Source organism: Dermacentor albipictus, chromosome 7 (assembly GCF_038994185.2).
Source record: "Dermacentor albipictus isolate Rhodes 1998 colony chromosome 7, USDA_Dalb.pri_finalv2, whole genome shotgun sequence".
Lineage (NCBI taxonomy): Eukaryota > Metazoa > Arthropoda > Arachnida > Ixodida > Ixodidae > Dermacentor > Dermacentor albipictus.
This window is the reverse complement of record NC_091827.1, coordinates 135,776,581-135,803,948: the sequence shown is the minus strand read 5'-3', so window position 1 is coordinate 135,803,948 and position 27,368 is coordinate 135,776,581. Positions and strand designations below refer to the sequence as shown.

General features: G+C 47.4%; 1 protein-coding gene across 7 annotated transcripts in view; it reads left to right on the top strand.

Annotated features, from left to right (window-relative positions):
* The window catches only part of LOC135911547 (saccharopine dehydrogenase-like oxidoreductase), a 420,598-nt gene that overhangs the window by 260,328 nt on the left and 132,902 nt on the right, over positions 1–27,368 (top strand). For all 7 annotated transcript variants that reach the window (XM_065443875.1, XM_065443876.1, XM_065443874.1 and 4 more), the window contains exon 6: positions 14,226–14,368. In XM_065443875.1, the coding sequence (XP_065299947.1) occupies positions 14,226–14,368 (143 nt within the window). The remainder of the gene's footprint in view (positions 1–14,225; positions 14,369–27,368) is intronic.

Genomic DNA, 27,368 nt, shown 5'->3' with positions numbered 1-27,368 from the left:
CTAAAGCCAGAAAAGTGTCACTTCGGTTACGAAGAGCTGAAGATTGTCGGGCATGTCGTGAACGCTGATGCCGTCCAGCCTGACCTAGACAAAACATCTGCTGTTGCTGCTTTCCCAACTCCTCGGGACAAGAAAGCATTACGCTGCTTTCTTGGTCTGTGTGCGTACTATCGTCGCTTCATCGCCAATTTCTCGTGGATCGTCGAACCACTCATACGCCTCACGCGAGGAGAGACACCCTTTGTTTTGTTAAGAATGGCCGTATGGGGTGACAACGTGCCAGCTTTCAGCCCGCTGCACGTGTTTCAATCCCACCAGACGGGGCGCACTTCGGAGAACTGCGAATGGCCGGCAGCCACGTGGCGCGCGGTCAGCTCAGGAATGTGGTACTCCGCCGCGCCACCCGGGACGGAGCACAGTTCCACGAAGACCTCTCACGTCGACACTGAGAGCTGTGCCACACTGAGAGCTGTGCGGCACTGAAACCTGTGTGTGTGTGCAACACGAACATTTCCGTCCACAGGGAATCCGTCCACGGGGCCCTCGAACAGTGACGTTGAACGATGACGTCGAACTATGACGTCAAGCGGAGAGGATATAAGCAGAGTTTGCCGGCTGCTAGAGTGTGCTCGTCGTCGGGAGCTGAGTGCTCGTTGTCATGCTCGAAATGTACTAGTGAGCGGTGTGCTCGTAAGCTGTTTGCTGTATGTTAGTCTTGCGGGCTCCATATGGGAGTCGCGCTAGACTGCCAATGTATCTGGCTTAAAATGGTAATATGTAAATAAATCCTGTTCACCGAGTTCCTCTCTACGACCTTCAACTCCTTCAAATGGTGGCAGCGGCGAGATAGCCCGACGACTCCTACATTTGGTTGTCAGCGGTAGGATCGTCCGACGAATCTAATAACTGGTGGCAGCAGTGGGATCGGCCTACGGCTCGTAAATCGGCCTACGAATCGGAGACAGCAACGGCAGCTGACGAACGTTGGCACATGGTGACCGACTGGCATTCTGATCAAGTTGGAGGCGATTTGAGATTGACCACCTCTTGCAACTGACTGGATACGGCGGGGAAGGACTGGTGATATGGTGCTGCTTCAGTGGGTAAGCGTTTGGTTTTGGCTGTAAGATTTGCCAGGCTTCAATTTCACTGTGTTTTTGGATTTGATTCGCTGGGATATTTTACTTGTATTTTGATTTGCGTGGGTATCCCAGCAAGTATTGTGTGACAGCAGACCCAAAGCTTAAAGGGACACTAAAGGTTACCAGAAACTCAAGTTAAAGTGGTAGAGCAATATTCTAGAACGTCTAAGGCGTCAATTTAATCGCGGACAGAGCTCTAGTAACCGAGAAATTGAGGTAAATGCATGACACGATTCGAGAGCCCCCAGCGACATTCCGGTACTAGCCCGATGACGAAAGGACTCCTCATAATTTGTGTTACTAATACTCAATGACTCGTATTAAAAATATCATCTCATTCGATTATAAGACGGAAAAAAATGCTTCTTGTCTACGTCTATTCGATTCTAAGAAAAAATAACATTTTGACGTTACCCTTCAGTAATATGGGTGTTCGAAAGGTTTCGTTTTCGCTCGACTCTGCTCGCTCGACTTTGCGCCGTGCACGCTTTGGAGTTTCAGTACTTTCGTTATCGCGTCGTGCTGTGAGGGTTCTGCTGGCTCGCGAAACTTTCATTTGGAACAAGCAGCGAGAATGCCACGTCCATGTGATGTCGTGGGAAGCCCTCGTTGCTTTCCCGCTCCAGAGAGCCGGTGTCGAAGTCGCCGTCGTAGTACGCAACGACGCCGGCAGTGCGAGCCCTCAGCAGCAGGTCGCGCTCGTCGGTGCTCAAATCGCTGAAGTTGAGCCCACCATCACGAGCCAATCTGTCGGTGTCAGGGTCCGTTGCGACGAGCGTCGAAGTTTGCGTCATAGAATGAAGTACCAGCTTATGGGCGTCTTGCGCTGGAGTTTGAGGTATAGTAGCGGAGCCTGGTGGCGGTGCGGGAAACGACACCTGGGTCGTGCCAGCTTGGGTCGTATTGAGCCCTGGCTGTGGCGAAGCAAGTTTCTAGGCCGAGTTTTGCGTCGATTCGCACTTTTTTATGCCCTGTTGCGAGTGCGAAAAGGCTCGTCACTTCTCACACACCACGCCAACCACTCTGCGAGCTCGCCGCAGCCTATAGTTTAACGAAAACTGACTCTCTGTGTGCTGTGGGACGTAATTCATTTCTCCTTCCGCTAGCCACTATACTCCCGCTTTCGCTCTGCTGTCAGCTCTGTCTTGGCTCTGTTTCTGGCCGCGCGTTTGCGTTTTGTGCAGAAAAGCCGTAGCGCCGTCTGCGGACGCCGTTCTACTCACCGATGGCGCAAAGTCACTATGAGACCATGATGTCAGTACTCCGGAGGGCGGGCGATTTGAACTGCGCTAGAGGTACGCGGACGCTTCAGAACGCATTTTCTCTTAAAATAAGTCTCTCCTTGGCACGAAACAAGCATTTCGAGGTTTCTGTGATGGTATTTCAACAGTCCACGTTGACTTAATAGTAACCTTTAGTGTCCCTTTGAAGTAGCGACCATGGTGCTAATGTGTTTGACGAGAGCTTACCTGTTGTGGTTGTGTGAGGAGATCGAGGTAGACGTAGAGGAGGACTTGACGGAAGCAGAAATTCGTAAGGCAATTCTAGAAAGTAACCATGATTCGAAATTCATAGAACAAATGGGTAACCGAATTCTAAACAAAAAACGGGAACAGGAAGCAATTAGGCAAGAGCAGGAAGAATTTAAGCAAGAACAGAAAAAAGCTAGGCAGGAACTGAAAAGCATTTTACAGGAAGAAGGCCTAACAGAAGTAACAAGGCAGTACATTGAGGCATTGAAGAAAGAGATTCAAGGTTTAGAGCAGGTAATTGAACTAAGTCAACAGCGGCTTGAGAAATCTGTAGGCTGGACGCAGCGAAAGTGGGAAGAAGCGGATAGCAGATTTTGTTCGAAAGGCGAGAGTAGTACCTGTGAGAGTAGCAGCACGTTCATAGGTGAACTCGAAGTGCTAGCAGCTAACGAAGCCTTAGTGGCAACAGAGGCCGTTAAAGGCCAGAATGAGAGCGACGACGTGCTGTGCCAACAGAGAATTGTAGAGACAGCTAGGCCAGCTGCGATGAACAAATTGGCACAGTTACCGCGTGTGTGCGTCGCATCTCATGGTATCGAGGTCGTTAGCGAGGTACAGGGTACTGTCGACTTGACAGACGCGAGCACCCATGTCGAGTCAGATCTTCGTGCCGAAGTGAAGTGCGAGCTGAGCGATGCAGTTGAGAGTAGTTCTCGGGATGGCGAGCTCCATAGTTCACGAGAGAACAACTGCATTGTTCAGGGATCGGTGCGGCTCTCCGCCAGTCTAAGTAGCCTAGATATGGATGATTTAATTAGGAATCATTCGGACTGTGCGCGTGAGACAGCAATCGAGACCGACGGGCTGTGTGTCGATGCACAGCGTGAGCTGGGCAATGCAGTAGAGGGCAGTTTGCAAGAGTGCGAGTTGCATAACTCGAGTAAAGACTGCTGCATTGTGCCAAAGTCGGTTGAGCTGTCCGCCAGTCGAAGCAAAGATAGAGTCAATTTAAATGATAATCACTCAGACTGTGTGGGTAAGAGACCGATCCAGGCCGATGAGATGTGTAACGGCCAGCACGAGGCGCCAGAAGGCGACATGAAAGAGAATGCAAAGAGAAAGCGCCGCAGAAAGAAGCGTGCTAAAGATAGGAATGCGCTGACTAATGTAGCGCCGCCAAAGATGGCGAGAGACCCAAAAAGGCAAGGCATGAGGAAGAAGGTGTGGTTGTCATTGACGACGGGTGTGCATCAAGCACGTTCGAGCCACCGGTCAAAGAGAGACCGAGAAGCATGTTCTGCACTGACGCGGACAAAGGGCACAAGGCAGTTAAATTCCTCGTCGTTCCGTAGTTCTTTTCGAAGCTCAGCGTGCAGTACGAAGAAGCGCAAGGTGGCAAGACGAGACCAGGTGGGGAGTAGTGACACGGTCAATCGAGGTCATGATGAAAGCGGGGCGCCAGGACGCAAATTGGCAGGGGACTGTAACGTCTTGGGGGAGCTGATAGTGAGTCAGCCCTTTTTTGTTCCTCAGTAGCCAGAGTAGCTTTCGGACCACGACCACCTCGGGTACGGCTCAAATAGTATGAGTCAGTTGTAAACGTTTGAAACGGGGGAGCCAAGAGAGCTTCCATAGAAGTGCAAGGTGTTGTTTTGTCTTATTTTTGAGCATTTGGAAAATTTCGCGATTTGAGACACTTTCTTTCCATAAGTAAGATACGAGCTTTATGTTTTGTTTGAGAAGCTCGGAGCTTTGAAAGATGCATTTTATGTAAACCTGTAGTCTCGCGAGATGTTCATTAATGAGTACATAGTCTTTCTTCTTTGCGTGTGTGTGAGTAACCTGAAGGACAAGGTTATCGTTGAGAGGCCTATCGTAACGCGCATGTGTTATTTAACCTTCTTTCTTTTTAAGTGTTTTTGAATTTTCTAAGGTTAAGCGTGTGGATTTTCAGTAAGTGCGTGATTTGCACTGAGAAGAGCTCTTAGGTCCATTAGCGCGTGTCCTGTGCGGACGGAAGGAAGCAGAAGGTTTAGGACTGGGTTGCTCGTGTGTGTCGAGGGCAGCCGTATTTTGACTTCTCTAGTACGCGTTCGTAGAGCTAGTTAGTAGAAGACACATTTGTTTAAAGGTTCCTCTGTGTTGCGTAAGTTACGCAAGTTTGGTGGTTTGTTTAAGGAACGTGTCCTGTGTGGATTAAAGGAACAAATGTGAGTCAGCGTAATAAAAAATTTTGCCTACGACGCAAGTACGCGTTTGAAATATAGACGACAAGCCTAGCGGGATTGTATTTACATACCTGTGGAGTTGGCCAGACGGTTCAGTGGCAGCAGTACATGAGATCAGTACGCCACTGTGATAGGATAGGAACAGGCTGTTCGCGAAGTTAGGCTGCTTAAGTTATGTTTGGGTATTAGTGTTTGAAAACCTTCGGTCTAATTCTGCGTAAACCTTTACTCTTGTGCAGCGCAATGGTCGGGTTTGGTCGAACTCGAGAGGAACGTGAACGCTCACTTTGGCGGCACGAAATTTTGCGGCAAGATTTGGGATTTCCAGTTGAGTGACTTGCATGGAAATTGTGATAGGAAGCCTGGTGGGTTAGCAGCTAATTCCGGGCGTTTGAACGCTGAGCGGTAATGTGTTGCCGGGTCGACTCTTCTGTGCCAGTTATTGTAAGATGGTTGAAGGCATTCCAAGTACGCAGGGGTTGCAGAGAGCAAAGCCGTCATCTTGCTCACCAGCCATTCTCTTCCTGCCCAGCGGTTGCCAGCACTGGCCAGGCGAGATTTTCCGGGCCATTGAGGAGCTGTTAAGAATGGCCGTACGGGGTGGTAACGTGCCCGCTTTCAGCCCGCTGCACGTGTTCCAATCCCACCAGACGGGGCGCACTTTGGAGAACTGCGAATGGCCGGCAGCCACGTGGCGCGCGGTCAGCTCAGGAATGTGGTACTCCGCCGCGCCACCCGGGACTGAGCACAGTTCCACGAAGACCTCTCGCGTCGACACCGAGAGCTGTGCAGCACTGAAAGCTGTGCGGCACTGAAACCTTTGTGTGTGTGCAACACGAACATTTCTGTCCACGGGGAATCCTTCCACGGGGCCCTCGAATGGTGACGTCGAACGATGACATCGAACTATGACGTCAAGCGGAGAGGATATAAGCAGCGTTTGCCGGCTGCTAGAGTGTGCTCGTCGTCGGGAGCTGAGTGCTCGTTGTCATGCTCGAAATGTACTAGTGAGCGGTGTGCTCTTAAGCTGTTTGCTGTATGTTAGTCTTGCGGGCTCCATATGGGAGTCGTGCTAGACTGCCAATGTATCTGGCTTAAAATGTTAATATGTAAATAAATGCTGTTCACCGAGTTCCTCTCTACGACCTTCAACTCCTTCAAGTGGTGGCAGCGGCGAGATAGCCCGACGACTCCTACACCTGGTTGTCAGCGGTAGGATCGTCCGTCGAATCTAATAGTTTGCACGGATGAGCGGGACGCAGCTTTCACCGAGTTACGGCAGCGCCTGCAGGAATCACCCGTCCTCACTCACTTTGACGAGGACGCTGACACCGAGGTGCATGCCGACACAAGCAACATCGGTCTTGGCGCTGTACTTGTTCAACACCAGGAAGGCGTTGAGTGAGTGATCGCTTACGCCAGTCGCACCCTTTCACACGCCGAAATCAACTACTCCACCTCTGAGAAAGAGTATCTAGCTTTTGTGTGGGCCATCATGAAATTTCGGCCTTATTTCTATGGTCGCCCTTTCAAGGTGATGACAGACCACCATTCCTTGTGTTGGTTAGCGAACTTGCGAGACCCCTCTGGGCAACTTGCTCAATGGTGTCTCTGTCTGCAGGAGTTCGATGTTACCATCGTCTACAAATCGGGCCACAAACACGAAGATGTGGACACGTTGTCGCGCTCTCCCGTCAAAAAAAAACTTGCGATAAGGACATGGACGAAGACAGCACATTCCTTGGGGCCCTCACCACATCTGACCTATTCATACGGTAGTGTGAGGGCGCCGAAATACGCCCTCTCATCGATCATCTAGAAGGCAAGCATGTTACAATCGTGCAACATATTTCTCGCAGTCTCTTGACCTTTTGCCTCCAAAAGGGGTGTCCTCTACAAAAAAAAACTCGAGTGCCAGCGACAAAGAATATCTCTTGGTCGTACCTGCCACCCTCCGTGATGCCACCCTCCTAGCCTGCCATGATGAGCCCATGTCTGGACACTTGGGATTTTCATGTACTCCTGCAAGAGTACGCCAGACGTACTACTGGCCCAGACTTTCTACCATGGCGAAGTATTACGTACAAAGCTGCCGTGAGTGTCAACGCAGGAAATCACTGTCTTTGAAGCTTGGGGCGCTACTCCAACCCACCGCACCACCTAGCGTGCCCTTTGACCAAATCGGCATGGATCTTCTGGGACCCTTTCCCTTGTCAGCGAGCAGAAACAAGTAGATTATAGTCACCACAGACTATCTAGCACTCTACGCTGGGACAAAGGCTGTACAACGTGCCGTGACTTACGAAGTTGCCCAGTTCTTTATCGATCACATAGTCCGCAGACATGGTGCCCCATCACATGTCATCACCGACAGAGGAACTGCCTTTACAGCCCAACTGATAGAGGACATATTTGAGCTGAGCTGCACGCAGCATCGCAAGGCGACTGCCTATCATCCGCAGACCAGCGGACTGACGGAACGGCTAAACAAAACCATTGCGCACATGCTGTTTATGTATGTAGACGTCCAGCATATAAAACAAGGGATCAAGTCCTGTCGTACGTTACATTCGTGTAGAACACCGCCATTCAGGAAACTGCACGATTCATACCATTCGGTCTTGTCTATGGGCGCGAGGTCCAGACCACGCTAGATGCTATGCTCCCACACGAGACCGACGCATTACTTAGTTCCGAGGCCGAGCAACTTAATTAGCATGCAGAGGAAGCTCGTCAACTCACGCGCATACACATCAAGAAGCAGCAGAGCAGACACCCAACGCTACAACCTTCGACATCAGCAAGTCGAGTCCCAGCCAGGTGAGCAAGTCTGGGTGTGGACTCCAATCCGTAGCCAGGGGTTGTCTGAGAAGCTGCTCAGTAGATACTTTGGACCCTACAAAGTGATACCCCACGTTTGTGAACTATGAGGTCATTCCCGACGGTGCCGCGTTGCCTCAGCGTCGAAAGCAGCACTCGGACATAGTGCATGTTATTCACTTCAAACCATATTTCGCACGTTAAGGTGGCGCCAACCCAATGTCATATGACTTCCAAACTTCCACTCTCTTGTTTAGTAGGCCTCGGGTCGCTGCTTTTCTTTTGGCGGGGGAATAATGCCGCTAGGTGTCATGAGCCAGCGCTGAGAAAGAAGTTGTGACCGGAACGCGCGCTGAAAAAGAAGTAGAGGCTGAGAACGCCGGCTTGAGTTTTTGCACGCCACCTTGTACAACTGTCTGTCTTGCCGACACCGGGTACATCTTCAGTTGTCTTTTCGTGACAATATTGCCGGCTTTGTCTCTTAATGCATACATCTGATTCTTGCCTATTCCTAGTTTCTTCTTCACTGCTTTTACGCTTCTTCCATTCCTGAGAGCATGCTCAATTCTATCCATATTACACTTCCTTATGTCTGGTATCTTGCGCTTGTTGATCAACTTTGTACCACTTGCCACTTTGGACATCATCAAATCACTGTTCTTGACCATCTTGTTAGTGCCACTGGCATTCAACCTGACCTTGACAAGGTTCGTGTTGTCCAGAACTTTCTTGTTCCATCCTACACTGCCGACATAAGAAGCTTTGTTAGCTGTGCTAGTATTTCCGTTGTTTTATGAAGAAGTTTGCTGAAACCGCTCGCCCACTCACCAAGTTACTTAAGAAGGACGTTGCTTTCACATGGGGCCTCGCTCAAACCAAAGCCTTCTCCGCCCTCGTACACCTGCTCACGGCTCCCCCATTGCTGGCTCATTATAATCCATCTGCCGCCACTGAACTTCACACGGATGCAGTGGCCATGGAATTGGGGCTGTACTTGTTCAACGGCAGCGTAACGCAGAGCGCGTAATTGCATATGCCAGCCGCCTCCTGTCACCCGCCAGGAGGAATTTTTCAATTACTGAATGGGAGTGCCCGGCGTTAGTTTGGGTAATTGCCAAATTCTGCCCCTACTTGTATGGCCACACATTTTCCGTGGTTACCAATCACCATGCTTTGTGCTGGCTCTCCGCACTTAAAGACTCCACTGTATGATTGGGCAGATGGGCGCTACGGCTCCAAGAATATTAATTTGCTGTTTTATACAAGTCAGGCTGTTTGCACAAGGATGTCAACTGCCTCTCCCATCATCCTGTCGACCGTCCTGAATGTGATGTGCATGCCACCGACACTTGTGTCCTGGCCATTTCTGGTTTACATGACATTCTCACTGAACAGCGGCGTGATCACTGCTTACGTGTTCTCATCGATTGCCTCAATTCTGGACATTCAGAGCCTACGCTGCACAGGCTTGTACTCCACGATGACGTTCTCTGCCATTGCAGCTTATGCCCAGAAGAACCAGAATTTTTGCTCATTGTACCACGCCATCTCTAGACATCAGTTCTTGAGCAATTGCATTGCACCCCTACTGCAGGCCACCTCATCATTTCATGTACTTACGACTGCATAGGCCGCCGCTTCTAGTGGCCAGGCCTGTACCACTCTGTGCACCGCGCAATGTTGCAGCCTGTGTGCTCTGTCAGCCCTGCAAGAAACCTGCTGTGCTGCCCGCTGGACGCCTTCATCCCATCGATATGCCCTCAGAACCATTCTTTCGCGTCGGTCTCAATCTTCTCGGCCCTTTTTCGACGTCGAAATCATGCAATGAGTGGGTCATTGTCGCGACTGATTACGCAACCCAGTACACGATCACGTGAGCTTTGCGCACAAGCTGTGCAACTGAGGTTGCAGATTTCCTTTTACATGACGTCATCCTCCATCCTCCAATGATCGCGGCCGCACCTTCTTGTCCCGAGTAGCTAAAGACCTACCTCATTTCTGTTCTGCCGAGCACAAAGTTTTCCACTGCCTACCAACCACATGCAAACAGACTCACGGAGCTGCTCAATCACACGTTGACAGAAATTTTGTCTATGTACGTTTCTGACGACCACAGTGACTGGGACAGCACGTTACCCTTTGTGACTTTCGCCTATAATTTGTCCCATCATGAGACCACTGGCTTTTCACCCTCTTACCTTCTGTTTGGCCACGACCCTTCTTTGCCCTTTGACACACTGCTTCCTTCCTCGACGAACATTCCCAATGAATAGGTTTGAGATGTCTTCGTCCGGGCTCATGTGGCACGCCAGATTGCCGGCTCCCGGCTCAGTGAGTCTCAGGCCGCGCAGGAGATCCGGTATGACAGCCAACATCGGGACATTCGATTTCCTCCTGGCTCCGTTGTCCTCCTATGGACACCATGTTGCCGCATCGGCTTTTCTGAAATGCTGCTGCCGTGCTACACAAGGTCCTACAAGATATTGCGTCAGCTTGGTGATGTCAACTACAAGATTGCTCCGCTGGACTCGCGTGTCCCCGTGGATGTTGTGCATGTGTCCTGGCTGAAGCCTTACTTTGCCACAAGTTCACCTCCCTTATAGTTAGCGCCGAGGCGCCTTTACAGCCACAGGTTATGTTACGGAGCAACCAAGAGTGCCGCCAGTCAGAAGATGATTTTATGTGTAGAGGTGAAATCAGTCTCGACAACCATCTTGTTCATGCATCGTTGTCTCTCTTTTAAGTATTGTAAATGCAGTTAAACGTTGATATAATGAAGTTGGCAAAATCGGCAATTTGTTCCATTATTGTTAAGAACGGCCCACTGAAGTGCAAGTTTGCCAGCCAGTTGCGATTGTGGCGTCAACTTTTCCTGGAATGCCACCGCAAACCTTTAGCCATGGCGTCACTATGTCGACTGTGTGTGGAGAACAATATGCGCGTCCTCGACTCTCCGTCGCTGGAGCCGAGTTCGACGAAGCAGGCTTTGTGCCTGAACCCGCCACCGCCAACCTGATCTGCTATGAGAGAGGGAGTTGCCGCAGGAACGTCTACGGAGACCCCTTCCCACGCGCCGTTTAAGACACAAGACAATGGACACCACGGCGGCCGCGCTGCGGGGGTCAGCTCCAAGTTCTGCGAAGGCCGTCTGCCATCGGGAGGGACCGTGAACCTGTGCGGGTGTGTGTGCGTGTGTGTCTGTGTGTGTGTGTGTGCGTAATTCCTCTCGCAGAAAGGCGGCTCGTCTCCTGGTCAAACGTTTCCCCTCACCTTGGGATCGAGGGAGGACCAAGTGTTTATAAACCGCTGTTGTGCAGACGCTGCTCAATACACTTTCTCTCGCAGTCATGCTAGACTGATGAACTGCAACGTTCTTATGTAGATACTGTAAATAAACCCATATGTCTCGTTCTCGATGAGGAGCAGTCCTTCCTTTCAACGTCCTCAACGTGCAAAAGTTGGACGACGGCATGGGCCAGATACCTTCTAATTCACGCCCGACTCCAATCTCGACAACTGATTACGAGCAATGGGATTGAGCCCCCAATCGTAACATTATATAGAAGTTTCATTGTATTGAAATTCGAGCTTAAGTACAGTCGCTGGTCGACTTTTCTTACATGGAAAAGGGCTGCAGAATTTACCTAATTATCAGGCAATCGAAAAAACCTAATTTGAATGAAGAAACAATTAATTTCAATAAGTTTGGGAGTCGGTGATGAATGATACGGTTTCATGTCACGTAAGTCGACGGTATCTTCACATCAGCGGTATGAACTAAGTGAAGCCATCCATGCTTTCGCATGCACTCCAATGCTATCAGGAAAAGCGCTGGCAGCGGGGAGCAAATGTTTCGTCTGCCCCTCGCTCCAATAGGTCACTGAAACTTGAGATTATGCAATCGCCAATACTGTTACACGTAGACACTGATGTATTCAAAGCCTAGTCACACGAAATATTGTGAAAATGCTCAAAAACATTGTTCAAATTCATCCAAGACCTCCTCCCTGTTCTTGAACACTGTCGACAGTATGAACAAAGGAATACTGAATTCCTTGGCTATGGCTGACTTTTTTTTTTGCTTTCTCTACCTCTTTATGAGGGTAACTTTATGCTCCAGAGTCAGCGAAACAAGGCCATCCCCGTGCATTTGTTGCAGTATTCGATAAATTCACAGTCCAGCATCGCAACTTACATGGTGTAACATGCGGATCCATAAATATAGAAATGCAGAGTAGTGGATAAGCAAACTTATCACACTCCGCACCCATGTGAGCATGCATGTTGCAGAGGTCACATTCACTTTCTCACGCTTGTGGCACTGGGTCAGGGACCAGAGTGGCGCTCCGCTAGCATTTTCAGTGAAATCGCAGCTGGCTGTGAAGCGTTGATAAGAGGCTTAGAATCCAGTGGAATTCGCTACAAACTTACAGTCCTGTCACTGTCACACAAAATGTGAAACCTTTGGGCAGTGACTTTTTCCCAACATTTTCACAGTTGAGATTTCAAGCTATACAGAGTACATAGCAAAAGCATTTTGGGATAAGAAGGCAAAATGCATGGCATTGGCACCAAGCCAGTAAAAAATTTCAGCTTAACTGATATTTCAAGATATCAGAGTTTGAGTTAACGGAGGTTTCCTGTATGGTGCTTGCATTCCAGCAAAGTCGTGACCCCACCGTGGTTCCTACTGCGGTCTGAGCGAAACACCCAGTAATCTTCAAGCTACAAACGCCGACTATTTTTCTTCGGTCTTATCTCATTCACCAGCAAAAGCATGTCGCCTTGAAAAAAAGTCCGCTTCTCGAAACGTTGGCTCCTGCTTTCACCTTGTTCTCGTTTTGCTCATCGTCTTGAACTTCCATCTCCCACCTTGCCCATGTTTTCCCTGGTTCACCATCAAAGTGTGACTTCTGCAACACTGCGGCAGCACTTCTGACCATGTGACAGCACGTGAGAGGGTGCTGTTCAACTGTGGAGGAGCAGTTGCCTTTATTAAATAGAATCTAGTGCTATTTTCCCTCTGAAACTAAAGAATTAGTGACATTATGTTTTACTGAATACCAATGAGATTCTAAGTTTAAAAGGACACTAAAAGAAAATATAATTTCAAGTTTAAGCGATAGGTTAATGCTCGAGTACAAGTGTCAGTAATCAAGAAATTGAGGTAACTGTAGGACACTATTTGAGACTCCACTTGGACATCTTAGTATTAACCCGATGATGTAGCAACTCCTCATTATTATTTTGTCACTTGTGCTCAACCACTGATAATAAAAAGAAAATTGCAATACATTATAACATAGAAGAAAATCCTACTTGTCTACTACCCACCGTGGTTGCTTAGTGACTTTGGCATTGCGCTGTTTAGGATGAGGTCATGGGATCAAATCCTAGCTGTGTTGGCTGCATTTTGATGGGGCGAAATGCAAAAATGCCCATGAACCGTGCATTGGGTCCACACTACAACGAAATAGGTGCGGGGCAGTGGCGCCATCATTGTACAATTCGTCAGGGGTGGGTGTAAGGTTCCACAGGTGGTCAAAAATAATCCGGGGTCCCCTACTTCAGCGTGCCTCATAATCAAATTGTGGTTTTGGCATGTAAAACCCCAGAATTTAATTCTTCACTGTCTACTTCCATTTGATTTTTAGAAAAAATAACTCGTTCATGTTACCCTTGTCAGCGGGTTGTCAAAAGGTTTTTGTGTGACTATGTGCCAACTGTGCTCTCCCGTTTTAGTAGTTACTGTATTGTGTAGTCCTGCACTTGTTTTCCTGGCTTGCGAAGCTAATAATAAAGATGCAACCACAAGCATGCAATATTCAAGTGACTTGATAGATGGACCTTGTCATACTGTCACGTCTCGCTGTGAGACAATTGGGCATGGCATCGAGAAAAAAAAAGTTGCAACTAACTTTTGTTCTGGCCTAAACCTGTACAATTCTATGCCCTAACAAAAAGCTCAAACATGCTGCGAGGCCAACGTTTTAACCAGAGGGGTACTACATGTAGTTTGGATGTGCCACTATTGCCAGTAAAAATGCACTCCATGCCGCTGTGATGTGAAATGATGTGATTCCATCTGACAGCTAGGAGTGAAAACACCTTCGTGGCTCCATGGCATCCAAGACTGTGGTGTGCGTGTGATCTCAGATGCTTTGTACTCAGCGTGAGATTAAAAGCTTGATTTTGCCATTTTCTTTTTGCTGTCGGGAGGAAAGCAGGTAACAAGAGCAAATTTGGAACGAAGCATCTGCACTGGTAGCTGTTACACAGTTGTGTGGCTACGCGTGGACTGGCACGTGACTTCCAGGTGACAAGCAAAATTTCTTCGGGCAGCAGAAAATTTCATGTCCATGTGATGTCTTGGGATGCTGTCAGCTTTGTCTTGGCTTGGTTTCTGGTTGTGCTTTCGCGGTTTATGCAGAAAAAGAATGCCTCCATGACTGCTGGCATTTACTGAATCAAACATCTTTTCAAATCTGTGTTGAGGTTATACCCTGTGCTTGTAATAAGTTGTCTGTCACAAGTGGTTGAGGGTGTGTGTTTCTTGTGTGTAGGGCATGAAGATCAACTACGGCACCTGGCAGAGTGCCATGTACGGGCTGGCACATGCGTCCGAGCTTGTCGATCTGCGCCGTCAGGCTCGCGAGAAGCTCTTCACCAAGCCACTTCCCCCACGCCATACACATCTGGATCGCAGGTATGCATATCGCAGGCAGTCAGCAGTCTTCTGCATTTTTCTTTATTTCACGAGCTGGGAAGTTGGCTAAATGTATTTATTTATTTATTTATTTATTTATTTATTTATTTATTCATTCATTTATTTATTTAAGACCCTGCGATCCAAGGACCAATCAGGGGGTGCATAACAAAACTAGTTAATGAGATAAACATTATACAAAAGATGGAAGTAATTAAAATTTGGTTTGACTGCTGAGCACAACGTAGTGAAACACAGTCAACATTCAATTTTTCAGACTCCTTAGAAAGGGCTCCCAGGGGCTCGTGCCACAAGCACATCTTAAATAGCTCTGAAAGCATGCCAGTATACTTGTTAGGTGTATCAGTGCTCAGGCTGTAAAAGCAGGGTGTCTACCAACCGGGAAAACCGGGAATTCTCAGGGATTTTGAGTAGTCTGGAAAAACTCAGGGAAAACTCAGGGAATTTGTGCTTCTATCAGGGAAAATTAGCTGTAATTTTTTTAGAGGGTCAAAAGTCGCGGTAATGCTGGCTCGAGAAACAGACAGGACTCGTAACGAATCGTCGTCGGCTGGAGGAGTTGCCAGTGTACAGTCAACGACCGACTTTCCGGATTCCCGATAAGTCGGACGGCTTCGCGGCACCACCACGTACCGCAAAGAGTCAATGTATCATAACGTCTGAAAATTCAGACGCAAGAACTCTTCGCCGTCCGATTTTCTAAACGTTTTGCGTGATCGCAGGTCCGAGACGGCATTAATGAAAACCACCACCGCTGCTATTTTGATTACCTTGCCGCCTTGAACCGGTGCTCTCGCACGCAGATCCGTTGGCAGCCATATATATCCACCACTGCTGCAACGCTACGCCTAGCTGCTTCGACGTTCGCTATTAAGCTGCTTGCCGTTCGGTGCCGTGTTTCTTCATTTCTCCGCTGACAGCAATAATTTTGTCTTCGAAGCTCGGAAAGCACGGCGCATTGCATAATGCTCTTTCCCGAACGTCTGCTTCGCCTCATTACAGTCGTGTCACGCGGTGAAGCGTACAAGCGTAGGAAGGGGCAATTGTCGCGGGACACTGTATGTATTTCTTAATTTTACACGTGTGCACTCGCCCTCACCTGTCACAGTAGGAGCACCGATATACCTAATAAGTGCACTGACAGGCATTCAGAGCTTTTTCAGACGTACATGTGTCGATTTTAGCCCTTAAGGGCAGTAAAAGACATGAATTTATTTTTTCGGACTGCCTGATTTTTCGGAAGTTTTCGCGGCCCCTAGGGGGTCTGAAAAATTGGACGTTGACTGTAAATTGACCAAGAGTATTCTTCAAATGGTCCGTGGGGCGAACGCGCGGCGAAAGGAGGACGAGAACAGAACGGATCGACGCACTGAGGAATGAACGACCACTTCTTTGAAGGAGCCTGCGCTCAAAAAACAAATTGTTGGCTGATGCTGAGATGCAGGTGTCCCTCATCCAAACCAATATAAACTCTTTAAAGCAGTGAAACACAACACTGAGGCGTCTTGTGCGAGCTGAGAGTATGTCAGGACAGTTGCATGACACTGAGCATGCTATCAGTTCATAGAAATAGCTCATATTCGAAAATGTTTGCTTCTGTATGCATCTCCTTTTTATTTGTGCTAGAGAATGTCCAACTCGATTTGAAAAGTCTTTCGAAGACATTTTATTTGCTGTGCATTTTAATAACCCCTCCCTTATATTTTTTTGAATAACATAAACACTACTCCTTAGTATTCAAATTGGATTAAGTCGTTTTTTTTTTTCAAAATTTTTTCATATGCCTACTAGAGAGTGACAGCCTAGGGCGATATAGTTTCAGCGCGTCTTGACATAAAACATAGTTCTGCATCACTCAGGGAATTTTGCAAAAGCACTCAGGGAAAACCTGGAAAACTCAGGGAATTTGGAAATGTCAACTTGGTAGACACCCTGAAAAGGAAACGGCCACGGTAGGTGTACATAATTAATACACAGTGTCTGGTGACAGTTGCCCCTTTTCGCTCCTAATATGCTTTGCCGTAATACATCGCGTTTCACCGTGTAACACTGCTATATTGTAGCAAAGCTGATCTTTGGGAACCAGCATTACTCAACCACATGCAATTATACAATTTCAAATTGCAATGCAGAGCCCATTAGTTCATTAGTCCTTGCAATTAATTGTTCCTGCTAACCTAACATCTTGCATACTTTATTCAAGTATCCACTGAATAATTGCAAGAGAATCGTCTCCTTTCCTGACACCATTTCTAATTGCCATTTTCTCACATTTTTATGAGCGTCGTGCTTTTGGATGCAGTGTGAATATTGGATGCAATGTTATATTGGCTACTATGATAAATTTTATTATCAATTTACCCGATTCTAACGTGCCCCTGAGTCTAATTCATAGCCAATTTTCACAGATATAGAGTAATAAAATAGAAGTGCACGTGAATGTAACAGGCTGCTGATTCATAAAAAAAGATATAGTATGCCCTTCATTCACAAGCAGAAAAAAAAGGAGGGGTGCAGAATTCACCTTCACAGATGCAAATTTTTTTTATTGAGCTTTCATAAGGAACGCTCAATGAAAGCTTTGTATTTGGCCTCCAAATATGGCCGGCAGTATGTAACAAATAAATAAAATAAATAATAATAATAAATAAAAGCAGCTCCTCGTAGTCACCATTAACATCATTGGCCACAGATAACCAAGCACACAGAGGTGGTATTCTTGAGCGGTCACTTTTAGGGATACCGTAGCCACTTTGGCGAGACTGCATTGGACTCGTCGAAGTGTGCTTCCGACAGCATTCCTGGCACTGTGTGTAGATAGCGTGCTTCGCACACTGTCATGAATGCAGACAGCCGAATATGCTGGCGCGTCCGGTGCCAACATCATAGTAGAGCACAAAATGAACCAACAGCAACCTTCACAAAAACGTTCTTTGTCACCATTTTGTAATGGTGATGATGCTGTTTCTGATGGCCCTGATCGTAGGCTGTCACAGACACTGTGAACACAGTTTTGGTTTCGTATCTGACTGTAATGTGCAGGCAATCTTCAGACCCATATTTTTAAAAAAAGGTATGGGTTTGGGTAAATGCGGTACATAAAACGTCAGATTTTTCAGACTCCCTAGGGGCCGCGAAAACATCTGAAAAATTGGGCAGTCCAAAAAAAACAAATGCCTGCCTTTTACTGCTCCCAAGGGCTCAAATTGCACAGGCACATCCGAAATAGCTCGGTGCTCGTATGTCACTAGCTCGGTGCTCGTATGTCACAGGAGACAGCGGGATACATACTGTGGCCCATGATAATTGCCCCTTCCCATTCTTGGTATGCTTCACCGTGTAACACTGCTTGCTGTATTTAGAATCAGAACGGTGGTGGTAGCTTCAATGAATGCTGTTTCAGATCTGCGGTCATGACAAAATTCTGGAAAATCGGATGGCGAAGGGTTTTTGCCTAAGAAATTTCAGACATTCTTATACATTGTCTTTATGGGGTACCGTGGCAGTGCCACGAGACCATTAGAAAAATCGGACATGTCTGAAAAATAGGCCATTGACTCTATATGATTATTTATTTATTATTTATTTATTTGGTATACCTACATCACCTGCACACATTATCGTAAGGGGGTTAAAATGGTCACAATGGAAACATATTCAGTGACATCAAAAGAATATGTCAGTAAATATAACATTGTTTAAGCATTGAAATTCGCAAAAGCGGAAGACAAACTAACAAACTATCAAACAAAGTAAGTAACAAAGTAACTAACAAAAAAAAGTTGCGTATGTGTAGAGATGAATAACAGAACAATCAAAGAATATGGCTCTCAATAGCATTTTCCAAAGCAGGCGCTGCCATCACTTCATTAGGGAGCTCATTCCATTCATTAATCGTGTTAGGAAAAAATGAATACTTAAACACATCAGTACGGCACTGATAAGCTCTAATTTTGTTAGCGTTGTCTCTCCTAGATGAAACTTAATGAAACTTAATGCGGCTCCTTGATGAACAGTGTTTTGTTGATACCAATTTTACTTTTATATATATTGTGAAGGAATTTCAATCTTAGGATTTTCCTGTGTGAAGAAAGAGTTTTCCAACCCAACCCTTCCCGTATTCCGGATCCTGGGATAGTAAAATTATAATTTCCTGTTACAAAGCGTGCTGCTAGCTTCTGGACGCGTTCTATTTTATCTGTGAGGTTTTTAGTGTATGGATCCCAGGTAACGCATGCATATTCTAGAATAGGCCTGATGTTTGTTAAATAGAAGGTTGCCTTCAGTGACGAAGGAGAATGCTTAAAATTTCGTTGGAAAAAGTGAAGAAGACGGTAAGCTTTCGCGCTAATTGAGTTAATATGATTAGTCCACTCAAGCGTTTCAGAAAACGTAACTCCGAGGTACTTAACATCCATAGTGGTAGTGAGTGCAATATTATTTACGCAATAGGAACTGGGAAATTTGTTCTTTTTCTTTGTAAACTGCACATGGTAGCATTTACCAGTATTTAGTCATCTGCCAACGCTTGCACCAGATGGACACTTATTCAAGGTCATCCTGTAAGACAGACATATCGGCATGACAATTCACTGTACCATACATGATGCAGTTGTCGGCATACAGTCTAATGGTTGATTTAAGGCCTAATACTAAATCAATATATAAACAAGGAACAAAGGTGGCCCAAGCACAGAGCCCTGAGGCACCCCGATAGCACATGCATTGGAGCCGAGGTCACCCCATGAAGAACAACTTGCTGTTTGCGCAGGTGTAAATAATCCTTTATCCAGCCGAGAATATATTCAGGAATGCCTATAATGATAAGTTTAAGCAAAGTAGATTGCGCGGGACGACATCAAATGCTTTCCACAGATCAAGAAAGAGTGCATCTATTTGTTCACCATGGTCCAGGCCGAATGCAATATCGTGAGTGAATTTGACTAGTTGTGTTACAACGAAAAACCAGAGCAGAAGCCTTGCTGAGCCGAGGTGAAAAAGTTATTTGCTTGAAAATGCTTCATCAGATTAGAGTACAGGACATGTTCGAGAGTCTTACAGCAAACGGAAGTTGAAGATATCGGTCTGTAATTGCCTACATGTGTACGATCACCCTCTTTAAATATTGAAGTCATGTTGGCTGTCTTCCAATCTTCAGGCAGCTTTTGATTATCTAATGATTTGTTGCTTAATATTACTAAGAAAGGCGCTGTCTGTCTAGAACAGTGTTTCAAAACATGATTAGAAATTCCATCGGGTCCATGAGCTGAATGCAGGTTCAGATTAAACAACAAAGCCTCCACCCCATCCTTGCTCACGGCAATGTTTTCCATTTCCGGTAATCGTGTCAGTGTAAAAACTGATTAAAAATACTTGTTAAAAACTTCTGCTTTGCTTTTGTCTTCTTTAATTCGGTAGCCATCATTTGCGATGGCCAGGATGCCAGTGTCATCCTTTTTGTTGCTCTTCATATACCGCCAGACCTCTTTTGGATTTGCTTTTAGTTTATCGGCTAAGGCTTGTAGATATGCATTCTTCGCAACCTTCAATTCGCTTTTAAGTTTTGTGCTGATATTCCTTAGCTTTTTGTACATGCTTGGATTTCTTGTTTTGCAATATATTTTGTAAGTTTGGGATTTTTTCTGACTTGATGAACGTAAATCCTTATTAATCCAAGGTTTATCTTTGTGGCGCTTAGTCTAAACCGCTTTAGACGGAACCAAATCTGAGGTAAATGAAAGCAGTTTATCCCTGAATATGACCCACAGACTGTCGATGCTACTAAATGAACTGTAATGCACAAATATAGGCAGAAAATCATTTAATTCATTAGAGATAGCCTCATAATTACCCCTTTCATAAAAAAATACTTTTCTCAGACGCATTTTGGTAAATTCTATTTTTCTGCAACCAATAGTGCCTGCGACTACTTCATGACCCCTGGTACTGGTGCAATGAAGTCTATGATATTGTTACATGTGGAAAAACACAGATGAAAGAGGCTATATACAGGGTATTTACACTGGAGCCAGACCACCAGGCCGACACTCGCCCGCGCCAGGGGCACCGACCCACTTCGTCGTCGTTCTCGCGGCGGCTCGTCTCTTGAGCATCGCTCGATGATATCGTAATATTACCCCCCGGCGGCAAAAGCACCGTCACGGTGCTGTTAAATATCCAAGGTGCATGGAGAGTTGTAGGGCTTGAGTCGGGCAACGTGCACAATGTCACTGGTTGTCACAGCGGATGACGTAGTGGGCGTGGCTAGAGCGATTTCGTAGGTGACATCGGCTACTTGGCGAAGCACGCGATATGGGCCTGTGTAGCAGGAAAGCAGTTTTTCACAAAGGCCAACTTTACGCGATGGTGACCAAAGCAACACAAAGGTGCCGGGCACAAAATGGACATCACGGTGACGGAGGTCGTAGCGTCGCTTTTGTTTGCCTTGAGAGACTTGTAGACAAGTGCGTACAAGTTGGCGAGCATGGTCAGCATGGGCGATACCATCACGGGCATAAGCGCTAGTTGAAGCTGTGGTGGACGGAAGCACAGTGTCCAGTGGTAGCGTTGGTTCACAGCCATACAAGAGGTAAGAAGGTGAAAAGCCAGCAGTTTCGAGACGGGAAGAGTTATACGCAAATGTAATGTAAGTTAGGGCCTGGTCCCATTCACGGTGGTCATCTGAAACGTATTTAGATAGCATGTCTGTAAGGGTGCTGTTCAAACGCTCAGTGAGGCCATTCGTTTGAGGGTGATAAGAGGTCGTAAATTTATGCTGTATTGAGCAGGCACGCATGATGTCGTCAATGACTTTGGCTAAGAACGTACGGCCACGGTCTGTTAGCAATTGACGCGGAGCATCATGAATCAACATGATATCATGCAGGAGGAAGTCCGCAACATCAGTTGCGCAACTGGTCGGAAGAGCGCGGGTTACAGCGTAGCGGGTCGCGTAGTCCGCCGCGACGGCAACCCACTTGTTTCCTGATGTAGATTCCGGAAATGGGCCGAGAAGGTCTCAGCCAACACGATGGAAGGGCTCAGCAGAGATGTTGAGCGGCTGCAGGTAACCAGTAGGCGGCTGGGAAGCCTTCTTGTGTAGTTGGCAAAGTTCACAAGCGGCGACATAACGTCGTACGGAACGGGCAAGGCCCGGCCGGAAAAAGCAGCGACGTACACGGTCGTAGGTTTGAGATACGCCGAGGTGTCCTGCCGTTGGTGCATCGTTGAGCTCTTCTAGAACGGTTGAGCGTAGATGTTCAGGTATGACAAGTAACAACTCAGAGCCGTCTGGATGAAGGTTACGACGGTACAGAGTACCGTCGTGGAGGACGAAGAGGCGTAGAGTGGCATCGGCTGGAGAGTGTTCAAAACGGTCGATGAGTGCTCCGATGTAGGCGTCACGATGTTGCTTGTCGGCGGAATGAAGCAGCTGCGACACAGAGAATACACAAGCAGCACTGGTAATATTGGAAGAGTCAGGGTCGTCAACAGGGTAATGCGACAAGCTGTCAGCGTCTTGGTGCAGGCGGCCAGACTTGTAGACCACGGAATACGAAAATTCTTGTAGTCTCAACGCCCATCAACCAAGCCGGCCTGTAGGATCTTTTAGGGATGAGAGCTAGCAGAGAGCATGATGGTCAGTTACTACGGAAAAAGGGCGACCGTAAAGGTAAGGACGGAACTTCGCCACCGCCCAGACTACAGCAAGGCATTCTCGTTTCGTAATGGAATAGTTGCGCTCCGATGGTGTGAGGAGGTGACTCACATAAGCAATAACGCGATCCTGGCCATACTGACGCTAGGCTAAGACGGCACCTATGCCATGACCGCTGGCATATGTACGCAATTCTGTCGGGGCATCAGGGTCGAAGTGGGCGAGAATGGGTGGTGAGGAGAGAAGAGTGACGAGACGAGAGAAGGCGGTGGCTTCTGCAGTACCCCACAAGAATTGTACGCCTTTCTTCAAAAGATTAGTGAAGGGTCTAGCAATTGCCACAAAATCTTGAACAAAACGACGAAAGTACAGCATAGCCAAACAAAACTTAGAACGTCTGCGGCTGTCTTCGGAACTGGAAAGTCTCGGAGAGCGCGAGTTATGTCGGGATCAGGCTGTACTCCGGAAGCGTCAACGAGGTGGCCCAGAACAGTAATTTGGCGGCTGCCGAAATGACATTTCGACGAGTTAAGTTGCAGCTTCACCTTTCGAAATACATCAAGTATAGCTATTAGATGCTCAAGGTGAATGTCAAACGTGGTCGAGAAGATGATGACGTCGTCGAGGTAGCAGAGACATGTGGACGATTTGAAACCACGGAGCAAGGAGTCCATCATACGCTCAAAGGTGGCAGGGGCGTTGCATAATCCAAACGGCATTACTTTAAATTGGTATAGGCCATCAGGTGTGATGAACGCGGTTTTTTCTCTATCCATATCGTCAACAGCAATCTGCCAATATGCAGAACAAAGATCAGTAGAAGAGAAATAGCTGGAACAGTGGAGGCAGTCAAGGGCGTCGTCTATACATGGGAGTGGGTAGACGTCCTTTTTAGTAATGTTGTTCAGATGGTGGTAGTCTACACAGAAGTGCCACGTGCCATCCTTCTTCTTAACCAACACTACAGGTGACGCCCAGGGACTGGAAGAAGGTTCAATGATATTTTTGTCTAGCGTTTTGTTGACTTCACTTTGAATTACGCGGCGTTCCGATGCAGAAATTCGATACGGTCATCGGTGAATAGGAGTAGCATCGCCAGTAAGAATCCGATGCTTGACCACGAGCGTCTGTCCTAAAGGGCGATCGTCGAAGTCGAAAATATCTCTGTAGGACGATAATACTTGGTAAAGGTCTTCAGCCTGCGCAGAAGACAGGTCTGTCGCAGCCATATTCTGTATCTTGGGATTGGCGGCTGAGGCTGGCACGATGGGCCTGGTAAGCTCGCAAGAAGCATCGGTCGATAAAGTTGCCACGTGCTGGTCACCGAGACAGTCAACGTTGGCAAGGCAAATACCTTGCGGTAGAATTTGCTTTGCCAATCCAAAGTCAAAGATAGGCATGAAAGTGCGGTTCGCAGTAATAGTAAGTATACTGTGAGGCACGGTAATGTCATACTGTAGTGGAATGTCGTGCAGAGGAGTGACGAGGTACTCACCATCAGGGACTGGTGGGGAGGACAAGAGTTCAATATAGGCTATTGATTTTGGCGGCAGGCAATAAAGCCGGTGGGGCGTAGGCGGCACTGGGGTGCGTCAGAAGGTTCTGCGAGAATCGGCAACTCAAGGCGAAGGGTACTGGAAGAGCAGTCAATAAGAGCAGAATGCGCGGAGAGAAAATCGAGGCCGAGAATGAGGTCGTGGGAACAATGAGCAATCACGGTGAAAAGGACAGGAGTGTAGCGGCCGACGATGCTGACACGTGCCGTACACATGCCGATGATAGGCACAGTACCGCCATCCGCAACGCGGACGATGCATGGCGACGCTGAGGTGAGGAGCTTGTTCAGTCGTCGTCAGAAAGCAGCACTCATAATAGAAAGATGCGCACCTGTATCGATGAGTGCTCTGACAGGATAGCCATCAACGTCCACGTCAAGAAGGTTTTGGTTCGTGTGTAATATGAGCAGAGGATTTGAGGGCAGGGTGGACAAAGCAGCTTCACCTCCAGAAGCTGCATTGCCTAGTTTTCCTGCTGAATCCGGGAGGCAATAGGCGACGGGGCGAACAAGGCTGATGGCGTCGAGGTGAGGGAGAGCGGCTGTAGCGAAGGTTCGGGGCAGGAGAATCAGCGGCAATGGGTTCATGGCGGGTGGCATAGGGAACAGAAGGTCCAAAGGGGCGGGAATGAGCGGCAGTGTATATCCAAGGAGGTGCTGGCCATCGGTTGCGGCAGTGACGAGCGACGTGGCCGATGCGACAGCAGTGGAAGCAGATCGGCCTGTCATCAGTAGTACGCCATTCAGACGGGTTGCAGCGAGATGTGGCAGAAAAGGACTGCTGGGGACGAGGAGGGCTGCTAGAGAACTGGCGAACCGTGGGTGGAGACAAACACACGGAGTTGAGACCCATGTTCTCAAATTCCTGTCTGACGACGGAGTGAATCAGCGCAATCATGGTTGCTGGTGGATCGGGAGGCGTCGCAGAGAAAGCTGGCAAACAGGCGGCCTCGAGCTCGCGGCAAACAATACGTGTTACATCGTCACAGGGGGTGGTCTGACGCGGTCGACCCACACATGTCGACGTAGCAGCAGTCTTGGGTAGCCGCGTGATGTGATGCGTGATACGGCGGCTCTTAGCTTGTTCAAGGCGACGGCATTCTTTGATGATGGCGTCGATAGTCGAGACGTGACCAAAAACAAGCAAATTGAAAGCATCGTCGGCGATGCCTTTTAGCACATGCGACACTTTATCTGCTTCAGACATTGTGTCGTCAGCTTTGCGGCAGAGAGCCAAGACGTCAAGGATGTATGACACGTACGGCTCTGTAGATGTCTGAACACGAGACGCAAGAGCCTTTCTCACGGCAGCCTTGCGCCCAATGGGGTTGCCGAACAGTTCCCTGAGCTTTTCTTTGAAACAGTCCCAACTGTTTTCGTCGTCATGCGTTTGGTGCCACACGTGTGGGGTGCCGCCGAGATAAAAGATGACATTGGCGAGCATGGTCGTTGGATCCCACCTGTTATTAGCACTGGCGTGTTCATAGAGCTTGATCCATTCGTCAACGTCCCCTTCCTCCAGGCCAGAGAACACACCAGGGTCGTGATGTTGGGCAACCGTGATGATTGGAGCAGTCGGACAAGCCGAAGCCGTTGCAGAGGCTGTCTTGTCACCGGGAGGCATGGTGACAAACTCGATGTACCGACCACTCTGGAGTTCCGTGGTGAGGACGGGGATCGCTGACCTCCACCAGGATGTTACGTGTGGAAAAACACAGATGAAAGAGGCTATATACAGGGTATTTACACTGCAGCCAGACCACCACCCTCACACTCGACCATGCCAAGGGCACAGACCCACTTCGCCGTCATTCTCACGGTGGCTCGTCCCTTGAGCATCGCTCAATGATATCGTAATAATATTTTTCTGGTTACTAAAAACTAAGTCTAACACATTTCCGTCTGTACATCCAAAACGAGTAGGAAAATTAATGAACTGGAAGTGCCCATAGGTCATTACTAGCTCGCAAAATGCAGAGTGAAGCAATGACCTATTATTCTGCACAGAACATAGGTCACGCCATTCAACATCTGGCATGTTAAAACCACCACCAAGAATTATCTTTTCAGATGAATGGGCTGAGAGGGACCTTGAAAGGCTGATAAATGGTTCAACAGTGTTCAAATTAAGTGGTCTGTAGAAAGAACCGACAATAAGGGCGTTTCCATCTGAAAAGCATAGCCTGCACCTACATATTCTGACGTATCGTCAGCTGGAAGAAATGGTGCACTTTCAATTGTGTCCCGAACTAAAACAAACACCCCCCCCCGCTCCCGGTGCATTTTGGTCCTTTCTATATGCAACATAGTCTGATGGAAATACCTCAGAATCCGCAATGTCAGGGTCTAGCCAGGATTCGGTGGCGATAACAATGTCAGGCTCTGATATCGAGAGAAGGCCTGCATAATCATTCGCTTTATTTTTTAGACTTCGACAGTTTACGACAATAAAAGAAAGTTGTTCAGGTCTATTTCTAGTAAATTGGGAAGAAGGCTGTGTTGTTTGCTATTAGGTACATTCTCGAACAGAACCACTAGAGCCATCAAAGATATAGTATGTTTTTCCACCCATCACCAGCTTGTTATACCTAAGCGTGTACTTCGTTTTACGTTCCTGTGCATATGCGAGCAGAGAATTTCTTGCCTGATGAATATGTTTAGAATAATCTTCGCTTATTGAAAAGGTAGTTCTTTTAAGTTTAGAGGCAACAGTCAAGACCCTTTGCTTATCTTTGAAAGCAATAAACTTCACAATTACAGGCCTTTTTTTGTTAACCGCGTGTATGCCAATTCTGTGTGCCCTCTCTATAGCGGAGGGGTTAATTTCTATTTCCAGATTTTCCTCAAAAAGCGAAATCACCTTGGACTCGGACTCGTTCCATGTTTCTTTTTCGGTGTCACCCAAACCAAAGAAAAGCAAATTATTTCTACGCGACCTGTTTTCAATATCGTCTTGTTTTGCCAATACATTGCGCACGGTATCAGCCAGATTAGTGTTGAGTGCCCGCAAACATTCCCTTCCATTGCCCTCGGTCAGAGCTTCAACTTTTTTTGTCATCTGCTCAATTCGCTTGTGCAATGTTTTCTGCTGCGACCTCAAAACTTCAAGCTCCGGAAGCATCTTCTCTTGGCCCTCTAGTAGTTTTGGTTGGCATTTTATTGCATTTAATAGTTCATGTTCTGCATTTTCTGAAAAAGGGCCGGCATTTTCCTCAATGTCTCCGACCATGGGTAACAGTGCTTTCATTAACGAAAATGTTGAACACACAGCACACCACACATCAGTCACGAGCCCAACAGGACCCCAGGTGATGTGTAGGGCTCTTGCACCGACACTGACATTCCGCAAACTGGTTATAATGGTAAAATTCACCAACCTGCAGAAACAGGAGCCTTAAGTGCGTGGTCCTCATGTTGGCACCGGAACCCCTTACGTGTCTTCATGATCATGAAGACACGTAATTTTCAATGTCGTGGCTATCGCTTTCGCAAAATGGTAATGTGTTCCACTCATTGATGGTCTGAGGAAGAAAAGAGTGCATGAAAGGATTCGTGCACACGAAGTGAGGTTCAAGGCTGTGAGCATGTGTACATACGTCTAGTTTGTCTAGAAATTCGTGGTATTAAATAAGTTTCAGGGCTCATGGTAAATTTGTCCATTCGTTTGTCACATTCTGGTTTAGGCATTAAAGAGGACGAAGCAGTTAAAAGAATATCAACGTAACATTTTTTATTTCTATCACTCTCTCTCTCTCTTCCTTTCTTTG